The sequence below is a fragment of the Somniosus microcephalus genome, chromosome 3 (assembly GCF_052327205.1).
Source record: "Somniosus microcephalus isolate GS21.2 chromosome 3, FLI_Smic_1.0, whole genome shotgun sequence".
In the NCBI taxonomy this organism is placed as follows: Eukaryota; Metazoa; Chordata; class Chondrichthyes; order Squaliformes; family Somniosidae; genus Somniosus; species Somniosus microcephalus.
The window spans coordinates 299,347,994-299,369,369 of NC_140989.1; the positions used below are offsets into that span (position 1 = coordinate 299,347,994).

Below are 21,376 nucleotides of genomic sequence, written 5' to 3' on the forward strand. Positions count from 1 at the left end.
ATTTTGCACGCTAACCTCTTATGCGGGACCTTATCGAAAGCCTTCTGAAAGTCCAAATACACCACATCCACTGGTTCTCCCTTATCTATTTTACCAGTTACATCCTCAAAAAATTCCAGTAGATTAGTCAAGCATGATTTACCTTTTGTAAATCCATGTTGACTTTGTCCGATCCTGTCACTGCTTTCCAAGTGCTCTGCTATTACATCTTTTATAATGGACTCTAGCATTTTCCCCACTACCGATGTCAGGCTTACCGGTCTATAATTCCCCGCTTTTTCTCTGCCACCTTTTTTGAATAGTGGGGTAACATTAGCTACCCTCCAATCCATTAGTACTGTTCCAGAGTCTATCGAGTTCTGGAAGATTACCAGCAATGCATCTACTATTTCTAGGGCCACTTCCTTAAGTACCCTGGGATGTAGATTATCAGGCCCTGGGGATTTATCGGCCTTCAGTCCCATCAATTTTCCTAACACCATTTCCCTACAAATACTGATTTCTTTCAGTTCCACCCTTTCATCAGACCCTATGTTCCGCGGTATTTCTGGGAGGTTATTTGTGTCCTCCTTTGTGAAGACAGAACCAAAATACGTATTTAGTTGGTCTGCCATTTCTTTGCTCCCCGTTATAAATTCCCCCGATTCTGACTGCAAGGGACCTACGCTTGACTTCACCAATCTTTTTCTCTTTACATATCTATAAAAGCTTTTACAGTCAGTTTTTATGTTCCCTGCAAGCTTACTCTCATATTCTATTTTCCCTTTCTTAATTAATCCCTTTGTCCTCCTTTGTTGAATCCTAAACTGCTCCCAATCCTCAGGATTATTGCTTTTACTGGCCAATTTGTATGTCCTCTCCTTGGATCTTATGCAATCCCTAATTTCCCTTGTTAGCCACGGTTGAGTCACCTTTTTTGTTTTATTTTTATGCCAAACAGGGATGAACAACTTCTGTAGTTCATCCATTCGGTCTTTGAATGTTTGCCATTGCCTATCCACCGTCAACCCTTTGAGTACCATTCCCCAATCAATCCTACCCAACTCGCTCCTCAGACCATCGTAGTTTCCTTTATTTAAATTGAGGACCCTAGTTTCTGAGTCAACTACTTCATTCTCCATCTTAATGAAGAATTCGATCATATTATGATCGCTCCGACCCAAGGGGCCTCGTACAACAAGATTGCTAATTAATCCTTTCTCGTTACATAATACCCAGTCTAAGATGGCCTGATCTCTGGTTGGTTCCTCGACATATTGGTCCAGGAAACCATCCCGTAAACACTCCAGGAATTCCTCCTCCACAGTATTGTTACTAATTTGGTTAGCCCAATCTATATGTAGATTAACGTCACCCATGATGACTGCTGTGCCCTTATTGCACGCTTCTTTAATTTCCCTTTTAATGCCATCCCCAACCTCCGCCTTACTGTTTGGAGGTCTATATACCACTCCCACTAATGTTTTTTTCCCCTTAGTATTTCTCAATTCTACCCATACAGATTCCACATCATCAGAGCTAATATCCTTTATTACAATTGTGTTAATCCCTTCTTTAACCAGTAATGCTACCCCTCCTCCCTTTCCTTTTTGCCTATCTTTCCTGAATATCGAATACCCCTGGATGTTGAGTTCCCAGTCTTGGCCATCCTTGAGCCACATTTCCGTAATCCCAGCCACTCCAAGGTGCCTTTGTTTCTCTACACTACTGTGTCCTACCATTTAATGTGTATTCCCTTTCCTTGTTATCCCTCCCCAAATGCATTACCTCACACTTCTCCGGACTGAATTCCATTTGCCACTGTTCTGCCCACCTGACCAATTTATTGATATCTTCCTGCAGTCTACAGCTTCCTTCTTCAGTATCAACCACACAGACGATTTTAGTATCATCTGCAAACTTCTTAATCATATCCCCTATATTCAAGTCTAGATCGTTGATATAAACCACAAAAAGCAAGGGACCTAGTACTGAGCCCTGCAGAACCCCACTGAAAACAGCCTTCCAGTTACAAAAACACCCATCAACCATTACCCTCTGCTTCCTGTCTCTGAGCCAGTTTTGAATCCAACTTGACACTTTGCCCTGGATCCCATGGGCTTTTAACTTCATGACCAGCCTGCCATGTGGAACCTTATCAAAAGCCTTGCTAAAGTCCATATAAACTACATCAAACGCACTACCCTCATCTACCCTCCTTGTTACCTCCTCAAAAAATTCAATCAAGTTTGTCAGACATGACCTTCCCTTAACAAATCCGTGCTGACTATCCTTGAAGATTTATCCTGTCCTTCAGAATTCTTTCCAATAATTTTCCCACCACCGAGGTTAGGCTGACTGGCCTGTAGTTACTCGGTCTATCCTTTTCTCCCTTTTTAAACAAGGGTACCACGTTAGCAGTCCTCCAGTCCTCTGACACCACACCTGAAGCCAGAGAGGATTGAAAAATGATGGTCAGGGCCTCTGCTATTTCCTCTTTTGCTTTGCTTAACAGCCTGGGATACATTTCATCCGGGCCTGGGGATTTATCCACTTTTAAAGCTACTAGTAATAAATCGACTTGTAATATATTAAAATTCTTACATCTGCTTGCATTTCCTGTCAAATTTCCCATTGTGAATTTATATGTCTATAGAAACATCATTTTGTAATTGAGGACTGAATTACTTCTGTGTCCCCATGTCTAATTATCCCCAGCCATGAACCCGGCTTCTCCTTAGAACAATATTCTCCTTAGATGTTCTTGACTCCCCATGTACAATGCTACGGGGGATCAAGTAGTATTTACAATAATATGTTTTAGACTGGACAAAACAGTTAGGTAAATACTTGCATTCACAGATAAACGTTTAAAATGGCAAGGACTTGGGAATTATGAATTTAGAATCATAGAATAGTACAGCACAGAAGGAGGCCATTCGGCTCATCGAGTCTGTGCCGACTCCTTCAAAGAGCAATCCAATTCATCCCACTCCCCACTCTTTCCCCATATCCCTGCAATTTTTTCTCCTTCAAGTATTTATCCAATTCCCTTTTGAAGGCTACATTGAATCTGTATCCACCACCCTATCAGGCAGTGCAGTCCAAATCCTAACCACTCGTTGTGTAAAAAGGTTTTTCCTCGTGTCGCCTCTGGGTCTTTTGCCAATCACTTTGAATCTGTGCCCTCTGGTTATCAACCCTTCAGCCATTGGAAACAGTTTCTCTTTATTACTCTATCTAAACCCTTCATGATTTTAAACACCTCTATCAAATCTACTCTTAGCCTTCTCTGCTCGAAGGAGAACAATCCCAACTTCTCAAGTCTATCCAACTAACTGTAATCCCTCATCCAGTTCCAGTAAATCTCTTCTGTACCTTCTCCAAAGCCTTCACATCCTTCCTAAAGCGTGGAACCCAGAATTGGACACAATAGAAGAAAATTTCCCATTAAAAGAACAGATATAAATTAACAAATTTGACAAGAAATGCAAGCAGATGTAAGATTTTAATATATTACTACTTGATCGCCTTGGGTAGAACTGAGCTTTTAAATAAATACATTAAATAGAGCAAATCATACATACCGACTTTTCACAGTTTTCCTCTGACGAATACTGTGGTAAAAATAGGAATAAAAGTGAATGCGTACAGTGAAGAAAATAAAGAGCATGTGCAGCAAGAAAACAAAGCAGTAAATTATTAGCTTCACAATTAATTACAGCATTTATTATTTCAGTAACAATCAACATTTCAGTTGCAATTTACCTAATAAAACGTTAGCATATTTTTACACCAAAATCCATAATTTAACTGGTGATAATTTAACAGGCCTCCCCCTCCCTTCCTGCGAGCTCTGAAACCAGCTACAGGAAACTTTGTGCTATCCGGCACCGACGGGACCGAGCTGTTGCCGTCCCATCAAAACTGCCGAACGAACCAGCGCTAATGTTGAAACATACGGAGATTTTGAGCTCCGTATCTGGCAACAAACCCTGTTACAGCTTCTAAACAGTCGGCCGTACCTTGCAAGCGTCTCTGTAGCTTAGCAACAGCTTCAGCGAGACCTTGCAGAGCCTGACTGGTGAAAAAAAAGCAACAAAAGAAAAAAAAAACCTAACGAAACGGCTCCTGATTTTTGCCGGTGGCTCGAGCATTCCGGACAGTTAACCTCCGGATAAACCAAAGTTTCCTGTACAATGAGGTGGGCGAAAGCAGTGCTGAATGTCTTACTCTTGCTCTGCAGAACTGGTTGGACTCCCCTCAGCACCTTTCAGGGGTTGCACAGGTAAGTTGTGTCTCATCTGTGCAATGTGTCTACAGCTGCCACTCTGTGATGTAGCACACAAACTCTGATGATCTGTTATTGTGCGGCCTAGCTAAATGCTTCTCCTAAACTGTAATACTAAAGCCTAGAAATTCAGTTGTTTGCGCCAGCCGCTAGCGCCTTAGGAGGAGGAGATGTGGGGCGCTAGGCGGCTAGCGGCCGGGCGCTGCGTGATCTGCGGCTCTCCCCAACTTCAGTAAAGATTTAGCGGCGGCACAAAGCCTTTGCGCGCGCTCAGCTGCGCGCGCAGATCCTGACGTCATTTCATCGTGCAACGCCCTTTGTGCGCCCCAAACCGGAAATTCAGTGGCGCCGGCCTACTGCGCGCCTGGTGCCCCTAGCGACTGGTAGAGGGGAACGGTTCCCAGTCGCTGCGGGGCGCTAATTAAAGGGCACTCCTCCTGCAGTAGAAATGGCAGCCATTTCGCAACACTCCTTCTTTGTGAGAGACGGATCTTTGCAGAGAGACAAAGGTAGAGAGCTTTCTGGTTTGGCTCAACACTCGCACAGGTACTTGTGGCTTCAGGCCACAGCTTTGCACTTGTCTTTAACTTCAGAGCCATAGCATTGATTGGAAACATATAATGGGGGCTGCAATGGGTGCAAACGTTGGCCTTCTCCATTGCATTCAAAGGGCTCAGAGACGCCGTGAGAGAGTGGCAGTCATGGCCAGAGGGAGAAGGGGCAACAGGCATCGGCTAAGGAGGCCTTACCTGTAGTGTCTGTGTGTAGATAAAGACACTGAAGACAGGAGTTGGTTCATAGGTGTGGTGTATGTGCCTTTAAGAGCAATTGTGGTGTATGTGCCTTTAAGAGCCCCAGGTGTGCGTAATGCCGGTAATTGCCACTTGGGCTATATAAGCCTGTGTATTGTGTATATCCGTTAGAACCCCCCCCGCCAGACTTGCTTAGTAAATACCTATGAACCAACTCCTGTCTTCAGTGTCTTTATCTACACACGGACACTACAGTGGCGACGAAGTGGAAACGGACTTACCTGCAATTCGGCAGCACCTCAAGGACATCGATTCCTCCAGCGTCCAGAAGACTCAAGGAAGTTATAGAAACTGTGGTTTCACCAGCTGGCCAAGCTGGTGGCAGGTACTGCGCTAATCCTTCCTGGGCGTCAGGCTGGGGCTCCAGCGTCGGGCTCTACAGCTGAGACAGGCAGCGAAATCGGAGGCAAGCAATAACGGACTGGGAGGGTGCACTCAGGAGACGGCCGGCGCGGCAAGCAGGTCAGCGTTTAGACCTCCGTCGGGAACGAGTCTCCAACAGTGAATAAACGGAAACCACAGTAAAACAGCGTTGTTATCGGTAGCAGCGGCGGGAAAGCGCAGGAAGCACCATATCGTTGCTACAGAGAAAAAAAAAAGCACGGGAAGTGCCATATCTTTTTTGAAATGCCTAAGTCTGGCAATATTGATGCTTTTGATAACGAAACAGAGCCTAACTTTGGCAATATTGATGTTTTTGATAACAAGATAGAGAATTGGACCACATATGTAGAAAGAGTGGAGGTGTTTTGCACCGCAAATGGAATAGAAGATGAAAAAAAAGCTTCAGTGCTTCTGGATCTAATGGGCGCAGAAACATACAAGCTGTTACGCAACTTAATCACTCCAGCCGAACCGATGGACAAGAATTTTGAGGAGATTGTTGATACCCTACACTGCCAATTCGAGGCAGGACTGGCAGATTCTCTGCAAGACAAATTCATCTGCGATCCCCTAAGTGTAGAAACACAAAAAAAGGTTGTGGTAAACCACGTTCACTATCGTATCACTGTTAGTAGTTAGCACTGTTCACCACTGTTCGTTATAACTGTATCACTGACCACTATTGTATCACGGTACGAGGTCGCCTCTTGCCACACTGCTATACCTGGGATGACCACTGCCGACTCCGCCTTGGCTCCACCCACCAGGCCAGGTATAAAGGTGAGCGACTGGCTGGTATTCCTCCTGCTTGGATCGGATCACCCACGAGAGTGGGCTGTTATTTAGTCAATAAAAACCTTTAGTCACCTTCGTAACTCTTCGCCTTTTATTGGAGGAATTGATAGGTATATCAATTTTATTGACTAAATTTAATGATGTCCGACAACGAGTCACAACCGGCGGAGGAGCCACCAGCGCAGCTCCCAGGAGCACAGCCACACCAGCCAGCTTGGCTGCGAGCCCTCAGACCGCCGTACCTGGACCTGAACCCACGAGCAGCAAACTCAGCCGCAGACTTTAAACACTGGCTGGTCTGCTTCGAATCATACCTGAGAGAATCCAGCGTCCCTCAGGCATCCAAACTAAGTGTCCTGCAGGCACAACTGAGCCCGAGAGTATACACTCTCATCGAGGACATGACTACCTACGAGACCGCCATCAACCTGCTGAAACAGAAGTACCGGACCCCGGTAAACTACATGTACGCTAGGCACCTCCTAAGATCACGGCCGCAACAGCCAGGAGAATCAGTAGCCGAATTCTCACAGGCGCTATATGCACTCGCCAGGAACTGTGACTTTAAATCGGTGTCGGCAGCCGAAAATACTGAAGATAATATCCGCGACGCATTCCTGAAAGGCCTACGGTCCGAGTACTCACGGCAAAGACTGCTGGAAGCTAAAGACCTCAGCATAGAAAAAGCTGAAGCCCTCGCTATCTCCCTGGAAGTGGCCCACCAAGATCAGGAAGCATTCACCAGGTACTGCTCGCGACCCTGGGACTCGGGCCCGACCCCTACCACAGCACCCTTCCCAGCGCCGCCCCCGGGACCTACCTCTGCGTCGGCGTCCCGGACCCGACCGGCCCCGCCACCCCCGGCACCGGCCCCGACATCGGGCATCCGCGATCGGGCCGCCGGCTGTTTTTTTTGTGGCCAGGAGAAGCACCCGAGGTCGCGCTGCCCAGCCAAGAACTCCATATGTAAAACCTGCCTGAAGAAAGGCCACTTCTCCAAGGCCTGCAGGAGCGGATCCTCAGAGGCCAGCAGTGCCGCATGCGAACTATGGGGGCGGCCATCTTCGTTTAGGGCAACTGAGGCCAGCATCCCCACACATGAGTCATGGGGGCGGCCATCTTTGTTTAGGGCAACTGAGGCCAGCATCCCCACACGAGTCATGGGGGCGGCCATCTTTGATTAAGGCAACCGACCCCAATAGTGCCTCATGGGGCCCTACCTCGTGGGAGACGCCATTTTACTCACCACGCCCGACCGCCTCGCCCGCAGATGACAACGACTCGCTCAGCTACACACTAGCTTCCGTCACCCTGGACCAAGCCCGCCCGCACCATCTGTCCAAGTCAATGATGGACATCAAAGTGAACGGCCACGCCACGACCTGCCTGTTCGACAGCGGAAGCACGGAGAGCTTCATCCACCCAGACACGGTGAGCCACTACTCCCTCTCTGTCCTACCAACGCGCAGCCGAATCTCGATGGCATCGAGGTCCCACGCCACGGACATCAGCGGCTACTGTGTCGTGACCCTGTCGGTTAAGGGCACGGAGTATAAAAACTTTAAACTCCTCGTCCTCCCCCATCTCTGCGCTGCCGTCCTACTAGGGCTGGACTTCCAATCCCACCTCCAAAGCGTAACCCTAGCATACGGTGGACCCCTCCCCCCACTCACAGTCAACAACCAGCAAACGTTAAACCGCCCACCGCGTAACACCTGCAGCCTCTCCACCCTCAAGGTCCCGCCACCCTCTCTGTTTGCTAACCTTACCCCTGACTGCAAACCCGTCGCTACCAAAAGCAGGCGGTATAGCGCCGGGGACAGAGCCTTCATTAGCTCTGAGGTGCGGCGCCTCCTGAAAGAGGGCATTATCGAGGGGAGCAGCAGCCCCTGGCGTGCCCAGGTCGTAGTCGTAAAGACCGGCGATAAAAACCGCCTGGTCATCGACTACAGCCAGACCATAAACAGATATACCCAGCTGGACGCATACCCCCTCCCCCGCATATCTGACATGGTCAATCAGATTGCACAGTATAAAGTATTCTCGACCATCGACCTGAAGTCGGCCTACCACCAACTCCCTATCCACCCTGAGGACCGCCAGTATACCGCCTTCGAGGCGAATGGGCGCCTATACCACTTCCTTAGGGTCCCCTTCGGTGTCACTAATGGGGTCTCGGTCTTCCAAAGGGAGATGGACCAGATGGTTGACCAGAACGAACTGCAGGCTACATTCCCCTACCTAGATAACGTCACTATCTGCGGCCGCGACCAGCAGGAACATGACGCGAATCTGGAGAAATTCCTCCGTACGGCCCAACGGCTGAACCTCACCTACAATAAGGAGAAATGCGTGTTTAACACCACGCGCCTTGCCATCCTCGGCTGCGTAGTGGAGAACGGAATCATCGGCCCCGACCCAGAAAGAATGCGCCCCCTCATGGAGCTACCCCTCCCCCACTGCCCTAAAGCACTTAGGAGAACCCTGGGGCTTTTCGCCTACTATGCCCAATGGGTACCCAATTACGCGGACAAAGCCAGACCCCTCCTGAAAGCCACTTCCTTCCCCCTCACGGAGGAGGCGTGCGCGGCCTTCTCCCTCATTAAGGGAGACATAGCCAAGGCCACGATGCACGCAGTGGACGAGTCCATCCCCTTTCAGGTGGAGAGCGACGCATCCGACTTCGCCTTAGCCGCCACCCTAAACCAGGAGGGGAGGCCAGTGGCCTTCTTCTCAAGGACCCTACAGGGCCCCGAGATCCGACATTCGTCGGTCGAGAAAGAGGCCCAGGCGATCGTGGAGGCAGTACGGCGCTGGAGACACTACCTGGCAGGCAAACGATTTACCCTCCTCACCGACCAGCGTTCGGTGGCTTTCATGTTTAATAACAAGCTGAAGGGCAAAATCAAGAATGACAAGATTTTGAGATGGAGAATCGAGCTCTCCACCTACGATTATGAGATCTTGTACCGGCCAGGCAAGCTGAACGAATCCCCTGATGCCCTTTCACGAATGACATGCGCCAGCGCGCATATCGATAGGCTTCAGACCCTCCACGACCAGCTCTGCCACCCCGGAGTCACCAGACTCTACCATTTCATTAAGGCCCGCAACCTGACCTACTCCATCGAGGAGGTCAGGACCATGACCAGGAACTGCCAGACCTGTGCGGAGTGCAAACCGCACTTCTATAGGCCGGACCGAGCAAGCCTGATCAAGGCCACCCGCCCCTTCGAGCGCCTGAGCATCGACTTTAAGGGGCCCCTCCCGTCCTCTGACCGTAATGTGTACTTCCTCAACATCGTTGATGAGTACTCCCGTTTCCCCTTTGCCTTCCCCTGCCCCGACATGACCAGTAGCACGGTCATTAAGTGCCTGAATGCCCTCTTCGCCTTGTTCGGGTTCCCGAACTATATACACAGCGACCGGGGCTCCTCCTTCATGAGCGAGGAACTCCGGCAATTCCTCCTAGAGAGAGGTATTGCAGCAAGCAGGACCACCAGCTACAACCCCAGAGGTAACGGTCAGGTGGAAAGAGAGAACGCGACGGTATGGAAGGCCGTCCTCTTAGCCTTAAAGTCTAAGGGCCTCCCAACCTCCCGCTGGCAAGAAGTCCTCCCGACAGCGCTGCACTCCATCCGGTCATTACTTTGCACGGCCACTAACACCACCCCCCATGAACGAATGTTCGTTTTCCCCAGGAAGTCGACTACGGGAACCACTCTACCAACCTGGCTGACCGCCCCGGGGCCGGTCTGGCTGCGGAAACACGTGAGGACCCATAAAACGGACCCCCTGGTCGAGAGGGTGAACCTCCTGCACGCCAACCCCCAGTACGCCTACGTGGCGTACCCAGACGGGCGGGAGGACACTGTCTCCCTACGAGACCTCGCACCCTCAGCCGATCCGGAAACACCGCCACCACCCCCCCCAACCTCAGTCCAGGTAGACGGCATGCCGGAACCCCACGAGCCCTCGCCGACCACGCAAACACCAGCATCAACACCGGATAAGGCACCAGCACCGGATAAGGCAACACCACCGCTGCGGCGATCGGAGAGGCTTACGAAGCCTCCGGACAGACTGACCTACCAGAATTGGTAGTACACTTCACCCCGCCGGACTTAATTCTAAACAAGGGGTGAATGTGGTAAACCACGTTCACTATCGTATCACTGTTAGTAGTTAGCACTGTTCACCACTGTTCGTTATAACTGTATCACTGACCACTATTGTATCACGGTACGAGGTCGCCTCTTGCCACACTGCTATACCTGGGATGACCACTGCCGACTCCGCCTTGGCTCCACCCACCAGGCCAGGTATAAAGGTGAGCGACTGGCTGGTATTCCTCCTGCTTGGATCGGATCACCCACGAGAGTGGGCTGTTATTTAGTCAATAAAAACCTTTAGTCACCTTCGTAACTCTTCGCCTTTTATTGGAGGAATTGATAGGTATATCAAAGGTATCTTCTGGAAAAGATTTAACACTGGACAAGGCTTTCAGTGCAATAGCAGCGGCAAAGATACAGCAAAGGCCACAGGACTTCGGCACCCATGAAATGACACGGGGTTTCAAGAAATGTTATCGCTGCGGCAGGTCCAACCATGACCAGAGGGATTGCTGGTTCAAAGAAAAAGCATGCAGGCGATGCGGAAAGATGGGACACATTCCACGTGTATGCCGATCTGAAAATAAAAAATCCACTAACCGGAAAAGAATCAATAAGGAAAAGCACAGAAAGGTACAAATGATGACGGACAGTAGCTCCAAAGACCAGAAGAGCGATAGCGACTCCGGGAACAAGAGACTAAGCTCTCTCAAATTACATAATGTAATTGCCAATGAAGATTACCAGACCATTTGGGTTACCCTCATAATAGCAGGGTCCCCAGTTAAAATGGAGCTAGATACAGGATCAGCTCTAACCGTAATAAATCGACGAGATTACGAGAGGCTATTTTCGCATATACCTCTAAAAGACACATCCATTATCTTAAAAACATATACGGGGCAGAAAGTATACCCCAAAGGAAAAATAAAGGTGCCTGTGGTATACAACGGCAAAGAAATACAAAAGTTGTATTTATACATTCTACAAAATGGTGGTCCACCGTTGTTGGGACGTGAATGGATAAGGAAGATGCGTTTAGACTGGCACTCCATTCAGGCACTGACGGTGACCAGTAAGGAAAAAAACAATGATGACATCATACCTGAACGATTTAAAGACATCTTGGCCAACGCCAAAGAAGTGTTTCAAGAGAAACTAGGAACCTTGAAAGGCATCACCGCCTCAATAAAAGTGGAAGATGCAGCAATTCCAAAAAATTTTAAGGCAAGACCGGTGCCATACGCAATACGTCCGGCAGTCGAGGCAGAGCTGGAGAATTTGGAAAAGGCAGGCGTATTATCCAAAATAGATTGGAGCGAATGGGCAACACCCATCGTTCCAGTCATGAAAAAAGCATTGAAAAATAACTCTGAGGAACAGAGAAAAATTCGCATCTGTGGGGACTTTAAAGTGACTGTAAACCCGGTCCTTCACACGGTACAGTATCCTCTTCCGAGGATTGAACATATTTTCGCCTCACTATCCGGAGGAAAATGTTTCACAAAAATTGACTTGTCACAGGCATATCTACAGATGGAGGTTGAAGAGACCTCTAAAAAGTATCTCACAATAAACACACACAAAGGCCTGTACCAGTACAATCGACTGGTTTTTGGAGTAGCATCAGCTCCAGCTATCTGGCAAAGAGCTATGGAGCAAGTCCTGCAAGGGATTCCGGGGACTCAATGCTACCTAGACGACATCCTTATAACAGGAGAAAACGACAACGAGCACCTTGCCAATTTGGAGCAGGTGCTCACTAGGCTGAAAGAACGGGGCCTACGAGCAAATCGCCCCAAGTGCGAATTTTTCCAAAATCAGATATCATATTGTGGCCACATAATTAATAAGGAAGGGTTGCATAAGTCACCTGAAAAAATTGAAGCAGTTATAAAAGCCCCAGCACCTGAAAATGTTTCACAATTGAGGTCATTCCTGGGATTAATAAATTACTATCATAAATTTTTACCGAACTTATCAACTATTCTACACCCTCTTAATGATCTTCTACACACAGGAGTGATTTGGAAATGGAACGAAGACTGTAAACGTGCCTTCCATAAATGTAAAGACGTAATCACATCCGAGAAAGTTTTGGCTCATTACAACCCATCACTACCAATCAGACTGGCGTGCGATGCATCCCCTTACGGCATAGGAGCGGTATTGTCCCATAGATTCCCTGATGGCTCGGAACGGCCGATAGCTTTTGCGTCACGCTCATTGAACTCAGCTGAGCGTAACTATTCCCAGATAGACAGGGAAGCACTCAGCCTGGTATGGGGAGTGAAGAAATTCAACCATTACCTACACGGACAAAAATTTACCTTGCTGACTGACCATCAACCCCTCATCTCCATATTCAACCCTAAGAAAGGTGTCCCCATTATGACGGCACAAAGACTACAGAGGTGGTCCCTTTTTCTAGGGGCACACCAATACAACATTGAATACAAAGGGTCAAAACAGCATGGGAATGCTGACGGTTTATCGCGCCTGCCGTTGCCAACGATAGAAGTGGCACCTACAGTAGACCCAGTAGAGATATTCCACTCTACCATAGTGGAATGTCTACCGGTGACAAATTCTGCCATTGAAAGGGAGACCAGCAATGACCCTACTCTCTCACGGGTCTACGAGTTAACAATGAAGGGATGGCCAGCACATGGCGAACCACTGTTGCCAGCATTCTCGCAAAGAAGAGAACAGCTGTCAGTGTGCCGAGGAACCTTGATGTGTGGATCCAGAGTGGTGATTCCACCCAAACTCCAGGATAAAGTGCTAATGGAGCTTCACGAGGGGCATCTGGGTGGAGTGAAAATGAAGAACCTAGCTAGGGCGTTTGTATGGTGGCCAGGTATCGATGGAGACATTGAAGACATGACCAAGAGCTGCCTAGGATGCCAGAAGGTCCAAAATGCTCCGCCACAGGCCCCTCTACATCCATGGGAGTGGCCCTCATCTCCCTGGCAAAGGGTGCACATCGACTTTGCTGGTCCATTTATGGACTCAATGTTCTTAATCGCAGTTGATGCACACTCCAAGTGGCCGGAGGTAATAAAGATGTCCTCCACCACCACGGAAAAAACCATCACAGTATTAAGGACCATATTTGCCAGGAATGGGCTGCCGGAACAGATATGTTCTGATAATGGGCCGCAATTTGTGTCCGAAGAATTCAGAAAGTTCTTAAAGAACAATGGGGTAAAGCACTACACGTCCGCCCCATACCATCCCGCCACCAATGGATTGGCTGAAAGGTTTGTCCAGACCTTTAAGAAGGCCATAAAGGCCATGGGTAATGAAGACATAAAACTTCAGCACAAGGTGGATAACTTCTTATTTGCATATAGGAATGCAACACATATGGTTACAAACCAAACTCCCGCCATGATGTTCTACAATAGAAACCTAAGATGCCGGCTGGATTTGGTCAAACCCAACATCCGAAGGGACGTGGAGAACCGGCAGTTTCAGGGCATGAATGAAAGGCCAACTAGGGCCTTCCAGATAGGCCAACCGGTTTTGGCCCGGGACTACCGTACCGAAAAATGGCAGCCTGGAACTATCTGCACACGACTAGGACCACTGATGTATACCGTGGACATCGGAGAAAGCATAATAAGGCGCCATGCTGACCAAATCATCAAGTCATCTGAAAAGGGACAACCTACACCACCACGCTATACATCTAACGATGAAGTAGAGATACCCATATCTACCTCCGATCCGGTGATACTGGAACCCGATGAACCCGACACTGGCCTTCAAGCCGAATCAGCCTTGCCAGAAGAACCTACTACACCACCAGAAACTACTACACCCCCGAGGCGTTATCCGGACTGAGTCAGGAAGCCTCCTGAGAGACTAACTTATAATTAATTAATACAGCAATGTATATTATTTTGCATATAACATGTAATTAATAATTATTTAAAATATGATGTACTAGTTAGCTAGAAGGGGAGGAATTGTGGTGTATGTGCCTTTAAGAGCCCCAGGTGTGCGTAATGCCGGTAATTGCCACTTGGGCTATATAAGCCTGTGTATTGTGTATATCCTTTAGAACCCCCCCCCAGACTTGCTTAGTAAATACCTATGAACCAACTCCTGTCTTCAGTGTCTTTATCTACACACGGACACTACAATAGGTATTTACTAAGCAAGTCTGGGGGGGGTTTCTAAAGGATATACACAATACACAGGCTTATATAGCCCAAATGGCAATTACCGGCATTACGCACACCTGGGGCTCTTAAAGGCACATACACCATAATTCCTCCCCTTCTAGCTAACTAGTACATCATATTTTAAGTAATTATTAATTACATGTTATATGCAAAATAATATACATTGCTGTATTAATTAATTATAAGTTAGTCTCTCAGGAGGCTTCCTGACTCGGTCCGGATAACGCCTCGGGGGCGTAGTAGTTTCTGGTGGTGTAGTAGGTTCTTCTGGCAAGGCTGATTCGGCTTGAAGGCCAGTGTCGGGTTCATCGGGCTCCAGTATCACCGGATCGGAGGTAGATATGGGTATCTCTACTTCATCGTTAGATGTATAGAGTGGTGGTGTAGGTTGTCCCTTTTCGGATGACTTGATGATTTGGTCAGCATGGCGCCTTATTATGCTGTCTCCGATGTCCACGGTATACATCAGTGGTCCTAGTCGTGTGCAGATAGTTCCAGGCTGCCATTTTTCGGTACGGTAGTCCCGGGCCAAAACCGGTTGGCCTATCTGGAAGGCCCTAGTTGGCCTTTCATTCATGCCCTGAAACTGCCGGTTCTCCACGTCCCTTCGGATGTTGGGTTTGACCAAATCCAGCCGGCATCTTAGGTTTCTATTGTAGAACATCATGGCGGGAGTTTGGTTTGTAACCATATGTGTTGCATTCCTATATGCAAATAAGAAGTTATCCACCTTGTGCTGAAGTTTTATGTCTTCATTACCCATGGCCTTTATGGCCTTCTTAAAGGTCTGGACAAACCTTTCAGCCAATCCATTGGTGGCGAGATGGTATGGGGCGGACGTGTAGTGCTTTACCCCATTGTTCTTTAAGAACTTTCTGAATTCTTCGGACACAAATTGCGGTCCATTATCAGAACATATCTGTTCCGGCAGCCCATTCCTGGCAAATATGGTCCTTAATACTGTGATGGTTTTTTCCGTGGTGGTGGAGGACATCTTTATTACCTCCGGCCACTTGGAGTGTGCATCAACTGCGATTAAGAACATTGAGTCCATAAATGGACCAGCAAAGTCGATGTGCACCCTTTGCCAGGGAGATGAGGGCCACTCCCATGGATGTAGAGGGGCCTGTGGCGGAGCATTTTGGACCTTCTGGCATCCTAGGCAGCTCTTGGTCATGTCTTCGATGTCTCCATCGATACCTGGCCACCATACAAACGCCCTAGCTAGGTTCTTCATTTTCACTCCACCCAGATGCCCCTCGTGAAGCTCCTTTAGCACTTTATCCTGGAGTTTGGGTGGAATCACCACTCTGGATCCACACATCAAGGTTCCTCGGCACACTGACAGCTGTTCTCTTCTTTGCGAGAATGCTGGCAACAGTGGTTCGCCATGTGCTGGCCATCCCTTCACTGTTAAATTGTAGACCCGTGAGAGAGTAGGGTCATTTCTTGTCTCCCTTTCAATGGCAGAATTTGTCACCGGTAGACATTCCACTATGGTAGAGTGGAATATCTCTACTGGGTCTACTGTAGGTGCCTCTTCTATCGTTGGCAACGGTAGGCGTGATAAACCGTCAGCATTCCCATGCTGTTTTGACCCTTTGTATTCAATGTTGTATTGGTGTGCTCCTAGAAAAAGGGACCACCTCTGTAGTCTTTGTGCCGTCATAATGGGGACACCTTTTTTAGGGTTGAATATGGAGATGAGGGGTTGATGGTCAGTCAGCAAGGTAAATTTTTGTCCGTGTAGGTAATGGTTGAATTTCTTCACTCCCCATACCAGGCTGAGTGCTTCCCTGTCTATCTGGGCATAGTTACGCTTAGCTGAGTTCAATGAGCGTGATGCAAAAGCTATCGGCCGTTCCGAGCCATCAGGGAATCTATGGGACAATACCGCTCCTATGCCGTAAGGGGATGCATCGCACGCCAGTCTGATTGGTAGTGATGGGTTGTAATGAGCCAAAACTTTCTCGGATGTGATTACGTCTTTACATTTATGGAAGGCACGTTTACAGTCTTCGTTCCATTTCCAAATCACTCCTGTCTGTAGAAGATCATTAAGAGGGTGTAGAATAGTTGATAAGTTCGTTAAAAATTTATGATAGTAATTTATTAATCCCAGGAATGACCTTAATTGTGAAACATTTTCAGGTGCTGGGGCTTTTATAACTGCTTCAATTTTTTCAGGTGACTTATGCAACCCTTCCTTATTAATTATGTGGCCACAATATATCTGATTTTGGAAAAATTCGCACTTGGGGCGATTTGCTCGTAGGCCTAGTTCTTTCAGCCTAGTGAGCACCTGCTCCAAATTGGCAAGGTGCTCGTTGTCGTTTTCTCCTGTTATAAGGATGTCGTCTAGGTAGCATTGAGTCCCCGGAATCCCTTGCAGGACTTGCTCCATAGCTCTTTGCCAGATAGCTGGGGCTGATGCTATTCCAAAAACCAGTCGATTGTACTGGTACAGGCCTTTGTGTGTGTTTATTGTGAGATACTTTTTAGAGGTCGCCTCAACCTCCATCTGTAGATATGCCTGTGCCAAGTCAATTTTTGTGAAACGTTTCCCTCCGGATAGTGAGGCGAAAATATGTTCAATCCTCGGAAGAGGATACTGTACCGTGTGAAGGACCGGGTTTACAGTCACCTTAAAGTCCCCACAGATGCGAATTTTTTTCTGTTGCTCAGAGTTATTTTTCAATGTTTTTTTCATGACTGGAACGATGGGTGTTGCCCATTCGCTCCAATCTATTTTGGATAATACGCCTGCCTTTTCCAAATTCTTCAGCTCTGCCTCGACTGCCGGACGTATTGCGTATGGCACCGGTCTTGCCTTAAAAAATTTTGGAATTGCTGTATCTTCCACTTTTATTGAGGCGGTGATGCCTTTCAAGGTTCCTAGTTTCTCTTGAAACACTTCTTTGGCGTTGGCCAAGATGTCTTTTAATCGTTCAGGTATGATGTCATCATTGTTTTTTTCCTTACTGGTCACCGTCAGTGCCTGAATGGAGTGCCAGTCTAAACGTATCTTCCTTATCCATTCACGTCCCAACAACGGTGGACCACCATCTTGTAGAATGTATAAATACAACTTTTGTATTTCTTTGCCGTTGTATACCACAGGCACCCTTATTTTTCCTTTGGGGTAGACTTTCTGCCCCGTATATGTTTTTAAGATAATGGATGTGTCTTTTAGAGGTATATGCGAAAATAGCCTCTCGTAATCTCGTCGATTTATTACGGTTAGAGCTGATCCTGTATCTAGCTCCATTTTAACTGGGGACCCTGCTATTGTGAGGGTAAACCAAATGGTTTGGTAATCCTCTTTGGCAAGTACATTATGTAATTTGAGACAGCTTAGTCTCTTGTTTCCGGAGTCGCTATCGCTATTCTGGTCTTCGGAGCTACTGTCCGCCATCATTTGTACCTTCCTGTACTTTTCTTTATTGATTTTTTGTTTTCTGTCAGTGGATTTATTTTGTCCAGATTGGCATACCCGTGCAATGTGTCCAATCTTACCACATTGCCTGCATGCTTTGCCCTTGAACCAGCAGTCCCTCTGGTTATGGGTGGATCTGCCGCAGCGATAACATCTTCCGAACTCCTGTGTCATTTTATGGGTGCCGAAGTCCTGTGTCTCTTGTTGTATCTCTGCAGCTCCTTTTGCTGCTGCTTCGTATGATACAGCCATACTGAAAGCTTTGTCCCATGTTAAATCTGTTTCAGAAAGCAGTCTTTTTGTGTTCCTTCACTTAAGAGACCGCAAACAAATTTGTCTCGAAGATAATCCGATAGTCCTGCTCCGAATTGGCAGTACTTTGATAGCTTTCTTAATTCGGTTAGGTAATCAGCGTTACTTTCATTCTTGTGTTGATTTCTCTTTAAGAACTTGAATCGTTCCGCTATCAGCAGCGGTGTTGGGTTTAAATGCTCCTGCAGGGTATCAACAATTTCTTTAAAAGTCTTGTCCTTTGGTTTGGCTGGAGTGATTAAATTTCGTAACAGCCCGTATGTCTTCACGCCCATTAAGTTCAGAAGTACTGAAGCTTTTTTTTCCATCCGTTATTCCATTTGCAGTGCAATAAACCTCTACTCTTTCCACGTATGTGGTCCAATCTTCTATTTCGCCATCAAAAGCCTCAATATTACCAGATTTAGGCATTTCAGAAAAGATATGGCGCTTCCCGCGCTTTTTTTTTCTCTCTGTAGCAACGATATGGCGCTTCTCGCGCTTTCCCGCCGCTGCTACCGATAACAACGCTGTTTTACTGTGGTTTCCGTTTATTCACTGTTGGAGACTCGTTCCCGACGGAGGTCTAAACGCTGACCTGCTTGCCGCGCCGGCCGTCTCTCGAGTGCACCCTCCCAGTCCGTTATTGCTTGCCTCCGATTTCGCTCCCTGTATCAGCTGTAGAGCCCGCCGCTGGAGCTCCAGCCTGACGCCCAGGATTAGCGCAGTACCTGTCACCAGCTTGGCCAGCTGGTGAAACCACAGTTTCTCTTACTTCCTTGAGTCTTCTGGACGCTGGAGGAATCGATGTCCTTGAGGTGCTGCCGAATTGCAGGTAAGTCCGTTTCCACTTCGTCGCCACTGTCGTGTCCGTGTGTAGATAAAGACACTGAAGACAGGAGTTGGTTCATAGGTATTTGCTAAGCAAGTCTGGGGGGGGTTTCTAAAGGATATACACAATACACAGGCTTATATAGCCCAAGTGGCAATTACCGGCATTACGCACACCTGGGGCTCTTAAAGGCACATACGCCATAATTGCTCTTAAAGGCACATACACATTACCCACCCAGGGTATACCGCCAGCAGTTCTCATATCTGAACATGTCTGACGAGCAGTGTGTTCGGAGGCTGCGATTCCGAAGGGCGGTGGTCACTGAGATCTGCCACCTGCTTCGCGGAGATCTGCAGCCACATCTGAGGAGCAGGACGTCTCTGTCGGTGGCAGTGAAGGTGACGGTGTCTCTCAACTTCTATGCCACCGGCTCCTTCCAATCCGCTGCTGGGGACATTTCCAACATCTCCCAGTTTGCCGTACATTGCTGCATCCGCCAGGTGACCAATGCCCTTTTCAGAAGGAGACGTCAGTTCATCTCCTTCTCCATGGCCCTTGTCAAGCAGCAACAGCGTGCAATGGGCTTTGCAGCATTAGCGGGCTTCCCCATGGTGCAGGGCGCCATTGACTGTACGCATGTGGCTTTGCGGGCACCTCTAGAGCATGCCGAGGATTACCGCAACCGGAAGGGCTACCATTCGCTCAACGTGCAGTTGGTGTGTGACCACAGGCAGATCATCCTAGCTGTCAATGCCCGCTTTCCAGGCAGCAGCCACGATGCCTTCATCCTGCGCCAGACTTCTGTGGCAGACATGTTCCAGGCCCAGCCTCACCCACGAGGATGGCTTCTCGGGGACAAAGGCTATCCTTTGTGCACCTGGCTGATGACCCCGCTCCGTGCGCCCAGCACCCCTGCTGAAGAGGGATACAATGACAGCCATCAAGCAACCAGGAACCTCATTGAGCAAACAATCGGCGTCCTGAAGCAACGGTTCCGCTGTCTGGATCGTTCCGGAGGAGCCCTACAGTACTCGCCTGAGCGAGTCTCCCATTTCGTGGTCGTGTGCTGCATGCTGCACAACCTGGCTATCTGCAGGACTCAGCCACTGCCACCAGACATTGGAGGACCACCAGAGGAGGAGGAGGAGGAGGAGGACCAGCACAGGAGGGAGGCAGAAAGTGCAAGGGCAGCCCGTCGGCGGCTTATTGAACGTCAGTTCTAGGCCCCCTCTCAGGGAATGGCTGGCACAAGGTGAATGTAGCCGCTCCACAAGCCCTCAGCCGAGCAGGGCAACCAGGACTTCCAAAAGAAAGCATGGACAGTGCGATTTAAGAACATTTATTACTTTGATACCTCTGTGCCCTTCCCACATAACAAACTAATGGAGAGAAGCCCCCCCCAAAAACACAAATCGAGCAGTCTCGGCCTTTCAAAAAACACAAATACACCAGTCTCGGCCTTTCAAAAAAACAAATCCACCCTCCCCCTTTAAGAGCTCACCGGCGCCAGAGTGTCTGCCGTCAATCAGCAGCTCGCCGCACCTGCGCTGCGCCCGCCCTCGGGGGTTTCGCCCCGGGCCGCCGGCTTAGCGCCTAATGATAGTCGTGCATCGCCTGTTTTAGCGCAGCAGCAACCTCTTGGGGCGATGCCACTGAATATCGGCGAAGGTGGCGCGAAGTTGCGCCGGGCGCAAACTTTAGCGGCCGCCCGGCTGTAGCGCCCCAAACGTGGCTATACTGAATTTCTAGGCCTAAGTATTTCACCCTGCGAGAACAAACTGCAAAATGTCAACTGATGCTGCAGTTTCAGGGAGTTTAAATTTCAGCATGCATTCTTTTTGAACCTTACTGGCACAGTGTTAATCTCGGTTGTATGAATTTTATAGTCTCCAGTAAAGTGCTTTTGTTTTTTTGAGTCTATTTGATATGGATATAAAAGTAGAACACAACTTTTGCATAGGTAAATAAACACTTTTTAAGTGTTTTAAAGTGAAGTACACATCCATATAAAGTCAGAGGAGGTGGGAAAGAAATACTTAAGTAGCTCACTAATCTGCCTGGTGAAATCTCGATTTTCCTCCTCTCACTAGCAGCATGTCACATCAGAACTCAGTCAAAAAGAGGGATTTGAGCTTATTTATGTGGCTGGTCTGAGTAAGCAGTTCCCATTGTTTGAGCCACCAGCTACTGAATTTTTTAACTGGTGACAGCGCCACGATTGCAAGGATGCCAGTAAGTCTTCAACTTT

General features: G+C 48.2%; 1 protein-coding gene across 1 annotated transcript in view; it reads right to left on the reverse strand.

Moving 5' to 3' along the window:
- mysm1 (Myb-like, SWIRM and MPN domains 1) overlaps positions 1-21,376 on the reverse strand; it is a 118,953-nt gene that overhangs the window by 85,603 nt on the left and 11,974 nt on the right. The window contains exon 5 of the mRNA XM_085982833.1: positions 3,567-3,596. Coding sequence (XP_085838959.1) covers positions 3,567-3,596 — 30 coding nt within the window. The remainder of the gene's footprint in view (positions 1-3,566; positions 3,597-21,376) is intronic.